Source organism: Jaculus jaculus, chromosome 20 (genome assembly GCF_020740685.1).
Source record: "Jaculus jaculus isolate mJacJac1 chromosome 20, mJacJac1.mat.Y.cur, whole genome shotgun sequence".
NCBI lineage: Eukaryota > Metazoa > Chordata > Mammalia > Rodentia > Dipodidae > Jaculus > Jaculus jaculus.
Window position 1 is genome coordinate 10,049,813 of NC_059121.1, and position 12,049 is coordinate 10,061,861.

The following is a 12,049-nucleotide window of genomic DNA, read 5'->3' on the forward strand; positions in this document are numbered from 1 at the left end:
TAAGGAAGTCTTTTCCCACTCCTATACCGTGGAAAGTTCCTTCTATTTTTTTCTTCTAGTAGTAGCAGAATTTCTGATCTTATATTGAAGTCTTTGATCCATTTGGACTTTATTTTTGTGCATGGCAAGATGTGTGGGTCTAGTTTCATTTTCTTGCTTATGGCTATTCAGTTTGTCCAGCACCATTTGTTGAAGATGCTATCTTTTTCCAGGCTACATTATTTAGGGCCTTTGTCAAAGATCAAGTAGCTATAGTTATTTGACCTAAAGTCCAGATCCTCAATTATGTTCCATTGGCCTGTAATCCTGTTTTGGTGCCAGTGACAAGCTGTTTTTGTTACTGTGGCTTTGTAATACAGCTTTAGATCATCAGGTATGGTGATGACTCCAGAGGCTACCTTGATTCTTCATTTCCTGTCTTATTGTTCAAGTTAGGACTTCCAATACTATGTTGAAGAGCAGAGGTGAGAAGGGGCACCCCTGTCTTGTTCCTGATCTCAGTGGGAATCAACCAGTGATCACCAATGATCTGTTTTGGAAAAAAGTGACAGACTCTTAAAAGCTCTTTATATATGTATGTGTATAAAATTTATAATTTTTAAAATTTTTTAATTTTTTAATTTTTTGGTTTTTCAAGGTAGGGTCTCACTCTAGCCCAGGCTGACCTGGAATTCACTATGGAGTCTCAGGGTGGCCTTGAACTCCTACCTCTGCCTCCCGAGTGCTGGGATTAAAGGCATGCGCCACCATGCCCGGCTATAATTTTTTAATTTTTATTACTTACAATAAATATATAATTATGTATATTGTAGATTATATTACTGTAATATATCTATATAGATATATATGTATATCTGAAATTGGATCCTTATCATTCAGTACAAGTGGGTCAAAGACCTAAACTTTTTCTTTTTCATTTTCTCTATTTTATTTTGTTTATTTATTTATTTTGATATTTTTGAGGTAGGGTCTCCCTCTAGCCCAGACTGGCCTGAAATTCACTGTGTAGTCTCAGACTAACCTTGAACTCATGGGATCCTCCTACCTCTGCCTCCCAAGTGGTAGGATTAAAGGCCTACTCTACCAGACCTAGCTTAGCCTAAACATTTTTAAATGCCTTACATGTTAGTAAGGCGTGGTAGTTCAGGCCTTTATTGCAGTACTCAGAAGGTTGAGATCTAAGCATCACTGTGAGTTCAAGGACAGCCTGTGCTAGAATGAGATCTTTTTTTTTTTAAAGTTTTTTTAATTGTTTATTTTTTTATTTGAGAGCAACAGAGAGAGAGAGAGAGAGAGAATGGGCGCGCCAGGGCCTCCAGCCACTGCAAACGAAGTCCAGACGCGTGCGCCCCCTTGTGCATCTGGCTAACGTGGGTATGGGGAACCAAGCCTCGAACCGGGGTCCTTAGGCTTCACAGGCAAGCGCTTAACCGCTAAGCCATCTCTCCAGCCCCGAGATCTTTTCTTAAGAACAAAAAGACCATATGTGTCAAAAGTATGGGAGGAGGGCTGGAGAGATGGCTTAGCGGTTAAGCACATGCATGTGAAACCTAAGGACCCTGGTTCAAGGCTTGATTCCCCAGGACCCATGTTAGCCAGATGCACAAGGGGGCTCATGTGTCTGGAGTTTGTTTGCAGAGGTTGGCAGCCCTGGCGTGCCCATCCTCTATCTGCCTCTTTCTCTCTGTGTCCTTTGCTCATAAATAAATAAATACAAATAAAAAACAAAACAAAACAAAAACTGTGGGAGGACTACAGGAATAAACTTTAGGAAGATATAGTCATGTGTATTGGCTTTCTGTAAAGATGTGAAGGTGATGTGGAAACAACTTTAAGAATGGTATAATACAACTGTACAGGATTGCACATGCTTACAATCCCATAGAAAATGAGAAGTTCAGGGTTTTCCTCAGCTATGTAGTGAGTTCAAGTACAAACTGGTGTTCATGAGATTATGTCTCAAACAAGATATATAACAGGGTTGAGAAGTCTGATTGCATTTACAATTAACACAATAACAAAAAAAAGTGAAAAACCCAGTACTTGAGTGAAAAATAGTTCTAAGAAATCATTGTGTGTATGTATGTGGGAATGTTTATAAAAATATGGGACATGGGCTAAAGTTGTAGTTCAGTGGTTAAAGCAAATTGCTTGCAAAGCCTGAGAGACTAGGCTTAGTTTTCTAGTATCCGTGTATAGCAACATGCTCAAAAAAATGGCACATGAATTTGCACTGGCAAGAGGCTGTGTGTACCCATACCCTCTCATCCTGTCTCTCTCTCTGCTTGAAAATAAGTAAATATAGAAAACATATGGACTACTTCATAAATTATTCTGTCATTTTGTGTAAAAGTCATTCTTACCTTTTCTGTATCATTTCAATTTTAGTATATATGTGCTCAAGCAAGTACCCATCCTGTCTTATCTTACAGAGAAAACTTAAGAAACAGTAACTGAAAACTTGGGCCTTTTCTGGTTTTCCCTTGAGACAAGGCTATTTCTGGGATTGAATCCTTTTCACAGAGGTCAGAGGGGAAGGTGTTGGATACTCAATGACAGAGGAATGGAGCATGTACCCCAAACCTGCCTAGAGGACACATGCCCTCCCCTGGTTCTCTTGGTGTTCCTGTCACTCTGGATATTTGTCCCTCCATTCTTTTCCTGCAGAGGCTTCCAGCCTCATGGACTGAGCATCCACAGCATCTCCAGACTGCAGTTAGTCACTGTTGGACCACCTAGTCCATATTTTGTAGGATCTTCTAATAACTCTCCCTTCCATATACATTCTATTAATTCTGTTTCTGTAAGGAACTCTTGAGTATTTTTGGTACCTGGAATGGTTCTAGAGAAATGGAATTGTAAATATGGTCTCAGTGCTTACTGTAACTTGCTGTCTAACACTTAAACTACTAAAGGATTCTCCGGGTAACATGAAGAACACTGATAATTTATGCTGGGAAATGTTAAAGAATTATGTATTTGATGATCCTGATTCACCTTTTGTGAGGACAAGAAATCCAGTTACTCTGTATGTAAAGCTTTTGAGTATTTTGGGGAAATGTAAGAAATTTAATGATGCTGGCATCTTCTAGAATCTCTGGATAAAGGCTTTATGGAAAAACATTAGCTCCCTGATGCAATTTCATGCCACCATTTTCTAAGTCTTCCTTGGGAGAGATTCTTCTCATCAAGAGACATGGGGCTCTGGCTGCCAAGAAGTAAGCCAAAGTCTTCTACGTATGTCTCATTTACTACAAACTTCAGGTCTTAGCTTGGAGAAATTTCATCACTTAAATTATCCTATACCTTGCCGTGGAGACGTGTGGTAAGATGCAGGTAATGTTGGAGACACTGAACTGCCATATTCTGATGGATTTGTCTTGCCTAAGGTTGTAGTCTCCCCGTACATAGAAGCAGGCATATCCCCATCCTCAGCCCCTGAAGTATTTCTCTCTCATCCTTTGTGTAAAGAAATTAATTCTACATTTTCTTTGAAAGTGGAGATGACTTTCTCAGAGGGAGATGCCAAACATTACAATGCTGATACTGCTTTCTGTCCAGTATGCAATACTTTGCTTCTAGGCCTATAAGATTAAGAAGACCTGAGAGGTAAAATGGAAAATTGGGACACTTTTCCATAAAGAACATGAGGAAATATTGTAACGCAAGAAGTTGTGATATATTTTCAGGTTGTGGAATGATGGGGAAAGACATAAAAATATATGAGGCTGCAATTATTAAAATTTTTAGTTGTTTATTTGACTTGAATTGGAGGAAGAGATAAGATAAAGTGAGAGTATAGGTGTAGCAGGGTCTCCTATTGCAAACAAAACTCCAGGTGCATGCACCATTTTGTGCATTTGGACTTACATGGGTACTAGAAATCAAACATGGACTCTCAGGCTTTGCCAACAAGTTCTTTTAACCACTGAACCATCACTACAACCACAGGCTGCAGTTATTGGCAGGAGATTCTAGGTTTAATAATGCAGCTCACAGTTAAAATAATTGTCCAGAGTTTATTGGAATAGTTAGCTGAAGTATTCCTCAAAAGATGGCCTACTGTGTGTGATCTGGATCTACCTGAGATGCTTTAGTGTAGTGTTGATGAATGGATTATAAGATTCAGTCATTGAAATACTGGAGTATTTTTAAGTCATTTAACTCCTAAGCCTACAAAGTGGGAGGTTCCAGAAGATATTGCCCTTGTCTATGAGCCATGTTTCCCAGAGGAATACCAGCATACCCGAAGAGCTCTGCCATTGTTCTTCTGTGCAGCGCACATCTTATGCAGGGAGCCATTGTTGCTATATTAGGTGACTTGTATGCACTGTTAGTAAAATCCTGGAGTAAGCCAGGCATGGTGCACATTTAATTCCAGCACTCAGTAGACAGAGTTAGGATAACAGACATGAGTTTGAAGCCAGTCTGGGAAAACAGAATGAGTCAGCCTGGGCTTAAGTGAGACCCTACCTTGAAAAAAAAAAAGAAGCAGCAGCAGCAGAAAGTTCCTGGTATAACAAGAGGCAAGTAGTGGTAGCACTGATTTGCCCTTGGCACGGTGATCACACTGCAATGGACAGGAAAGACAAAAATAATTATCATATTATCATAATGGTCTGATGTATGCAGCCTTTGGTACTGATTAATCATGATTAATCATGATATTCTCAAAAGTAAAATAGATAGAAAGTGTACTAAATTGTTGCTTTATCTATATAAGCAGTAAAGTTACAGCCCAAGTTGAACAAAGGGTTACTTTGAATCTTAGCAATAGGCAATCACTACCCTCTAACAAATTTCTAGAAGTAAGTCAGTTTTCATACCCAGGACCCTCTTTAATGCAGGGGAGTCCAGGTCCTTTTAAGGAAGCATCTTGCTCCAGTTCTGGAAAGTGATAACATCACTCTTCCATTCCCCAAAGGAGCCATAGCCTTTACTCTTGCAACTGTGTGTTGGGGAGCACGACATGCTCACTTTCAGGAGTCTGCAGTGACAAAAGGAGACCTCAAGCAGCATCAGGTAGGCATTTGTGGAAATCCCACAACCCATGGGCTTTTAGCCAAAGCTGATTTATGGTGGTTGTAGTTGGTCACTGAAATCATACTGGGGTCATATCTCCAATTTCTTAATACATAATAAGGATAGATGTACTTAGACATCAACAGAATCCCCACAATGGTTTGATTTTCTGGTCACTTGAGTGAGGAAGGCCATTAGAGCTGACTCTATCAGGGAAAATTGTGAACCAATATATTGTCACATCCCCCAAAGGATTACAGAGGTCAGTGCCACTAGGAAGGACTTAAAAGGTGCCCGGGGGTGGGGGAAGGGGGCTGGTGGTTGGCCAGCTCATGTCCTCTTGCCTCCCCTATTTACATGATTCTGCAGATGGATGATGATGAAATGCATTTGACTGTGGAATCTTCAGTAGTGACTCCAATTGCAGATGCTGTCCCAGATCGGTTTCCTTAACTAGAGTAGATTTTCCCATCTCTTGACCCCTGCTGTGCAGCTATGTAAGCAAATGTTTGCTTCTCCAGACCTGTCCATAAAGACCACAGAAACAATTTGCTTTTAGCTGGCAAGAACAGCACTATAGCTTTACTGACTTAACTCAAAGGTATTTATTAATTCTCTAGTCCTTAGTCATACATTAGTCTTCTGTGAAATTGATTGCCTGTCTCCTGTAAAGGATTCTGTCAGTCATGTTGTGGCTGGTATTGAACCTTCCTGGAACTGAATGCTTGACAATTGGCCACCAAATTTCCATGTGACCTTAGCTGTGAATCATAAGCTAGGTGTAATTTGACCCCCAAAGTCATAAGTTTTGACCTTCCTAGCAGCAGATCATGAAATGTAAGTTGTTAATGTATGATCACATACATTGTGTCTGAAAAGATTTTGAAGGCAAGTACGTTTCACGAAGAAGTTGCTCAGCAGGAAGATGGCTCAGCCATTAAGAGCACTTTCCATTCAAGCATGAGGGTCTCAAAAGATCTGATATTATACTAGGAGTTCAATCCACAGGGTCAATATTAACAGCTGGGAGGACCACACATGTGTTCAACCCTAGTCTTAACAGGAGAACAGAGACCAAAGAATGACCAGAACTCATTAAAAACACAAGCTCCAGGATCATTAAGAGACTGGCTTCAATAAGGCCTGGCAGAGGAGAAATGGAGCAGGACAGCCAGGGTTCTCTAGCCAGTGCAGGCGAGTTTATCCTGCCACAGGTGATTGCAGTGGGCACCACAAGGGCACATTGGGGTGCATGTACCACACATGCACAAGCAGTGAACAAGTTACCCAAATATCTATGGTTCCTACTCCTGTTGGAATGCCTTTTTCCCCTCAGCATACATCTGTGGACTTATGAGATATGACATATGAGTGACTGAAGAGAAGACTAGGGTATGGCTCCTAAATGATCCTGCACATTGTGCAGGTAGCTCTCAGAAGTTGATAGCTGCAGAATTACAGCTCTTTTCAGGTACAGTTTTGAAGGATAGTAGTGAAGGGTATGGTGGTAGTTGTGCCTGCTCTTGGATCCCTTTGTGTCCTTTCCCATCACAGGTACTTGAGCTCTGTGTGCAGCCCTCTTTGGGGTCTTTCCCTGGACGTTGGTCTCCACAGGTTGTGCAGTGATGACCTGGAGCATGAGCAGGGAGAAACCTGGCTCTGTCGATGTTCCTGACGAGAGAAGCTGTGCTGCCTGGGATAAATCCTGTTCTTCCTATTGTCGTGTTAGCAAGTACCAGGCCAGCACTGTCTCTGGGAACCCCACCATGCTTACGTGATTTAGGTAAAGTCAGGTCTTTGACAAAAGAATTTCAGGAGTGCTGAAAGTTGACAAGTTAGCAAATTTATTAAAGTGAAGAGAAATAGTATGAGCTTTAAATTTTAAGCCCCAACATTTAAACAAAGATGCCACTAGGTGTCTACATGGTGTATGTATTTATGTGTGTGTGTGTGTATGTATGTATGTATGTATGTGTGTGTTTTCCTTGCATTGCTCAAAGGTTGTAATTTACATGAAAAGTTAATGATTAAACACGTGTTAAAAACATTATATTTAAAAAGACATGAGTTGTTTTACTATATTGTGGTGCAGCTGTGGCTTCAAAAGGAATAAGTGAATTTGTTCTGAGCCAGAAAAGAGTGGGCATTGCAAAGGAACATGGATTTGGATTTCCTCCAAAAATGTCTTCTTAAATGGATGTGGTAACTTAACCTTTTATAATTACAGAGAAACTAAATAACTCCAGGCATTTACTAAACACATTGGTACTTACCTCGTGGTGGGTAAAACACCACAAAGCCGGGAAAAATGGAGTGTAATTCTCACATATTATCTGATGACTTTTCAAGCTTTTTGTTAGTGGAGGTTGGGTCACCTCAGTTAATACATTTGCATAATTTTGCCTGATTGGGGACTTCTTTCTCACATGTGTAACGTTCTGTATTATATCTCTATAATCCCAACAGGAAAATAATGAAAACTATTTAACATATGTGTGCTATTTTCCAGGATGTTGATATACTCTTATCATAAAACTTTTCCTTTTGTTAATGGAATTTTCAGGTGGCATTATGAACGTATTTCTTTGAGCAGTTACAGTGCCATTTTAATGTGATTGCATAATTTTTTTTAAACATTATAGTTTGTGGGTATCGTTAGGAAAACATTCATCAGTTTCTTTGACTGTTTTGTTTTTGTTTTGACTGTTTGCTCAGTTTTTGAGGCTCCCAGCTATATTCTAAAGTGACTTTTTCCTTGTAATAACTGTTCATTCTCCCTGAATTTTTATGCTATCACTCCTAACAATGGATCACAATTTTTCCCTTCAGGTTTCTAAATGCATAGGAAGCAGGGTCTCAAATCCAGAACCCTGTACAGCTACATTTAGGTCTTTCATCATATTCCCAATCTACAGCTCTGTATTTCTTTATGATGAACTGTTTGTTCTGCATGATAGATTTCAATCAGAAAGGGTCTTGCCAGGTTGCTTCTTGGTATTGGAACAAGGCTTTTTGAAGACTTAAAATTCTGTTTGTGTACATAACACATGTGAAGAAAGTTACAAGGTTGACTTGACCCCATGTAAACAATACTTGTGCCACTTTTGTCTGCCTTAGACACTGATACCTTATTGGAATGAATGTCTTTGAGCTTCTCCTTTCCAAATATTCCATGGTGTTTGCTCATCACCCTCATGGCCTTGGCATCAGGAAGGTCTAGTTCCAGATGTCCACAGAAGAAGGTCTCTCGTTTCTTGTAGTGTCTAGTGAATTTGGTCCCCTGGGTTATCACCTCAACAGCAGCCTCATGTGGAGTGTAGCCTCTTGGTAGAGCAACTAGATGCCTGGGAGGAATGGCCCGTACCCTCATCTAAGCAGCACCTCAGTTGTCTCCATATCTGGTTTGTGACTGAATAGTGTTGCAAAAACCATGGGAATGCACTGTTTTTCAAAATACCTTTATTTGGGCTGGAGAGATGGCTTAGCGGTTAAGCGCTTGCCTGTGAAGCCTAAGGACCCTGGTTCGAGGCTCGTTTCCCCAGGACCCATATTAGCCAGATGCACAAGGGGGCGCATGCGTCTGGAGTTCGTTTGCAGTGACTGGAAGCACTGGCACGCCCATTCCCTCTCTATCTGTTTTTCTCTCCCTCTCTCTCTGTCACTTTCAAATAAATAAATAAAAATGAACAAAAAAATTAAAAAAAACCCTTTATTTATTTGTATGCAAGGAAGGAGAGAAGGACAGAGACAGAGTACAGGTATACCAGGGGACCCTCCCACTGTATGTGAACTGCAGATGTATGTGCCAACATGCTTATATGGCTTTATGTCAGTGCTGGGGAATTGAATGCAGGTCAACAGGCTTTATAAGCACACACCTTAACCACTGAGCAATCTCCCCAGCCCGGAATGTGTTATTTTTTGACCTTCAAGTTTCTATTCCTGTAGATATATATCAGCAGTAGTGGTAGTGATTATTAAATATTTTATTATTAATTTGTTTATTTGCATGCATAGAGAGAGGAAAAGAAAGGCAAGGAGAGAAGGAGAATTACTGGTGCACAAGGGTGCCCATACACTGCAAATGAACTCCGGATACATGTGCCACTTTGCTCATCCTGCTTTAGTGGCTACTGAAGAATTGAAGCCATGGCATTATTAGGCTTTGTAGCAAAGTCCATCTCTCCAGCCCTCAGTAGTGATTATTTAATCATATGGGGGTGGTGTGCATCATGTACTGAATTACTGGAATAATAGTAACTAAAACATTTGTGCTAATTTCACATTTGATTGTGTTAAAGCTGAAACACCCAATTCATGGGAAAACTGGATGTAGTTGGAACTGGTGGACCTGGAGCTGTCACTGTGGTGAGCAGGTGTGTGGGCTCAGTAAGCCTCGTGATCAGAGCCAGTCTCCTAGAGGTTTGGTGAGTCTTCTTTTATTAACTTCCTGGTGCAAACTAGATAAAACTTCAAGTAATAGCAACATGTGCTAGCAAACTATGTTAGAGATTCCCACTTAGGAATCAAATGGAACATTGTGTTTTCACCCATTTCTCTCACTTCATTGTTGGTCAGGTGAAAATATTTGCATGAGCATAGACAACCACAGTGTTGTTTTGTGCTCTGTATAGTCATGGGTCCATCCACATGAATGATAGAGGTTCAGTGCCCCATGTATTTTTGTCTTACCCTCAGAGGGATGTTAGGGATTTAGAATCATTTTCAGATTATATATATGTCACATGGCCTAAAGTTGAGTACATGCCTGAATGTCTTAGCACATTTTTTACTCAGGTGTGGGGTTGTTTTCTCAGTTACTCAGTATGTAGGTGTCTATCAGTTCACTTATGCTTTTGTGAAACATTTGAGACCTCTGTAGATGTTTATTAAGTTTGCTGTTCATTGATCAAGGGATAGTTAGTAATCTCCTTTCTTTCTTTTTTTCTTTTTGGTTTTTCAAGGTAGGGTCTCACTGTAGCCCAGGCTGACCTGGAACTCACTATGTAATCTCAGGGTGGCCTCGAACTCATGGCGATCCACCTACCTCTGCCTCCCAAGTGCTGGGATTAAAGGCGTGCGCCGCCACTCCCGGTTTAGTAATCTCCTTTCTTAATGTTTCTTAAACTAGAAATACTTAGTGTGGTATTCTGATTCAGGGCAGGGAATCTTTGAGCTGCAGATTGCCATGGGAGTGGTGGCTCCCCATCATCCATTCTAGATTCCCCATGCCTTAGTCTCCTTTTGGTCATTGTGGTCACCTTCCTCTCACTCAGGGGGCCTGGCCAGACTGCTCTGAGAACCTAGTTATCCTGTCTCCCCCCAACTAGGGACCCCAGACCAGGTAGTAGGACTCTGGGTGTCTCTTTCCTGCAGGATGTGTGGCCTTTGAGTCATGGGACAGAAGGTATCCCCCCATGTCTTCACCAGTATTTGTCCAGGCCCATAGTGGGGTCTGCTGACCACTGTCATGTGGCTGTTTCCTTGTGGGAGTCCTTGGCTGTCTGGGTTCAGGAAGGTATCAGGGCTGAGGAGTGGTTGGGCCTTCTGCATAGGGGCACCTGACCACATCCATGGAGCCTGTTGGGCACTGGGGCTGGGAAGCTTGAGGTTCAAAAGGGTTACAGCAAGTGCCCTTCTCCTGACTGAGTTGAGGGAACTTTTGTCAGCTCAGCTGATGTACAGCCTTGCACTCCTGACCTCTCCTGGGTATGTCTCTTATGTAGTCTGGATTTTCTGTCTCTGTGCTAGCCAGTCCACAGGGATTCATCACCAAGGCTCTTAGTACCACTCCACCTTTGGATTTCTTCCTGAGTCCCTGATTTCGTATCTGTATTTGTCCCATCAATGACTGATTTCTCTGTGTCTGGATCTCTGTGACTGTCTGACTGTGGAACTCCAGGCTTGTGATCACATACGAGCGGCACTTCCTTTGGTCTCTGCAGTCATTGGTACATCTTTGCCTAGTGGATTTAGGTCTCTCACAACTGCTTTTTTCACAGGATGAACTCCTTGTGACTCTAGAGACAATAAGACATGGATTGGAATCCAGATATCTTGCATTTTCCTGCTGGGTGGCTTTATTTAGACACGTCTCCTCTCGGCCAAGTCCCTGTGTACACATAATTACCTTGGGACTCACTTTGATCTGGCCAGGCTGTGGTACAGTGCTGAATATGTTTGTCCCACCACTAGAGCCCTCAGAGTCCAAGGCAGGTCCTGTGAAGTTAGGCATTCACAGAGGGAAAGAGCATTGGAGGCAGGTGTGGAGACCAAGAGAGACATAGAGACTCAGTGAGACAGCTCAGGAGGCCAGTGCTGGAACTCAAGGCCAGGCACTGGGATTCAGGGTGAGGCTGACTTTATCTGTTTTCACCCTTTACCTTCCACACCTGGGAGGCCTGGCTACAGGAGAACAGGTCCAGCTGGCTTGGAACATGGTCCAGAAGCCCTGGAGCCAGGGAACTAGGGCAGAAGCAGTCTCCTCCAGTCTTCTCCCTGTTGTACAGCTAACACTTGGGGCTTTCCTGGCTTTCCTGTGGACGTTGCTGGGGTTGAATCCTTTTCACTGAGTAACAGATCACAGGGTATGGCTTGGGATACTCATGGTCAGAGGAAGGAAAACTTCCCAGAGTACATATAATTTTGGATTCTCTGGGTGTCCCCTTGTTTCTAAATATCTGTCTCTCCATACTTTCCCTGTTTTCATTCTCTTTTCTCAGGTAGTGTCTCACTACCTAACCAATATTGATTTGGAATTCATAGGCCGGGCCTGCCTGAAGCTAGCAGAGATCTGTGACCTGTGGCTTCCAAATAGCTGGAGGTTGGTGGCTAAAGCAGGAGTGGAGGTGCAGGCCTGTAAACACAGCCATCTAGGAAGTAAGGCAGGAGGAAGGACCGTAAGTTGCAGATCAACTTGGTGAACAGAATTATTTCAAGGCCAAACTGGGCATTTAGTGAAACTCTGTCAACAAAAAAAAACTAGAACTAATGGTATAAGTATGAGAGATAGAGCACGTGTCCGGCA

General features: G+C 41.9%; 2 protein-coding genes and 1 non-coding gene across 3 annotated transcripts in view; 1 reads left to right on the plus strand and 2 right to left on the minus strand.

Annotated features, from left to right (window-relative positions):
- LOC123456274 (zinc finger protein 585A-like) overlaps positions 1-12,049 on the minus strand; it is a 545,778-nt gene that overhangs the window by 316,650 nt on the left and 217,079 nt on the right. The window lies entirely within an intron of this gene.
- Positions 2,307-2,409, minus strand: LOC123456345. Its single transcript, XR_006634480.1, has one exon. It is a non-coding gene; the product is annotated as a U6 spliceosomal RNA (small nuclear RNA).
- The window catches only part of LOC123456288 (zinc finger protein 25-like), a 36,178-nt gene continuing 33,468 nt past the window's right edge, over positions 9,340-12,049 (plus strand). Inside the window, exons 1-2 of the mRNA XM_045139085.1 lie at positions 9,340-9,390; positions 11,745-11,921. Coding sequence (XP_044995020.1) covers positions 9,340-9,390; positions 11,745-11,921 — 228 coding nt within the window. The remainder of the gene's footprint in view (positions 9,391-11,744; positions 11,922-12,049) is intronic.